Here is a 525-nt window from a genome sequence, read left to right as displayed (position 1 = left end):
AATGTGACACGGGGACGTAAGAAGTTCCAGTTTGGGTCTGAGCGATTAATCAAATTTTCTTTTTCGATTACGATTTAGTCTTCCAGCGATTATGAAAACAAGACAATCCAGATAAACTATATTTAATAAACAACTTTCTGTTTCACAACAAATTGCTTTCCCCTACAAAAACCATCCCCCGTCCACTTCCTGGTTACGTTGCGTACGTTAGCAACATATGCGACGTAGATGAATTGATTTCATTGATTAGTCGTGTAACAGTTACTGGTCAGAGCTTTGAACTGAAGTCAGTCGCTGCCATCGGTTCAGGTGATGCTCGTGTGTGTGTTGTACTAAAGTGTGTGATGTCACCATTTGACCTGAGAGTGTGTTTGTAGGGAAGTCGTCTCTCACCATCCAGTTTGTGGAGGGGCAGTTTGTGGACTCCTACGACCCCACCATAGAGAACAGTGAGTCTGCGTGGTCATTGGTCCTTCACTGGGGGGGGGGGGCGTTCAAGACTCTGACACGGTCTCTGTTTGTCCC

At 45.3% G+C, this 525-nt stretch overlaps 1 protein-coding gene across 1 annotated transcript in view; it reads left to right on the top strand.

The window, feature by feature from the left end:
• LOC147819389 (GTP-binding protein Rheb-like) overlaps positions 1-525 on the top strand; it is a 6,281-nt gene that overhangs the window by 1,167 nt on the left and 4,589 nt on the right. Inside the window, exon 2 of the mRNA XM_087172807.1 lies at positions 378-449. Within this exon, the coding sequence (XP_087028933.1) occupies positions 378-449 (72 nt within the window). The remainder of the gene's footprint in view (positions 1-377; positions 450-525) is intronic.

Source organism: Seriola lalandi, unplaced genomic scaffold, assembly GCF_002814215.2.
Source record: "Seriola lalandi dorsalis isolate HSWRI2012SDOR001 ecotype SW California unplaced genomic scaffold, Sedor1 jcf7180002053809, whole genome shotgun sequence".
Lineage (NCBI taxonomy): Eukaryota > Metazoa > Chordata > Actinopteri > Carangiformes > Carangidae > Seriola > Seriola lalandi.
Note: the sequence above shows the minus strand (reverse complement) of the source record. Positions and strands in the feature narration are given on the sequence as shown.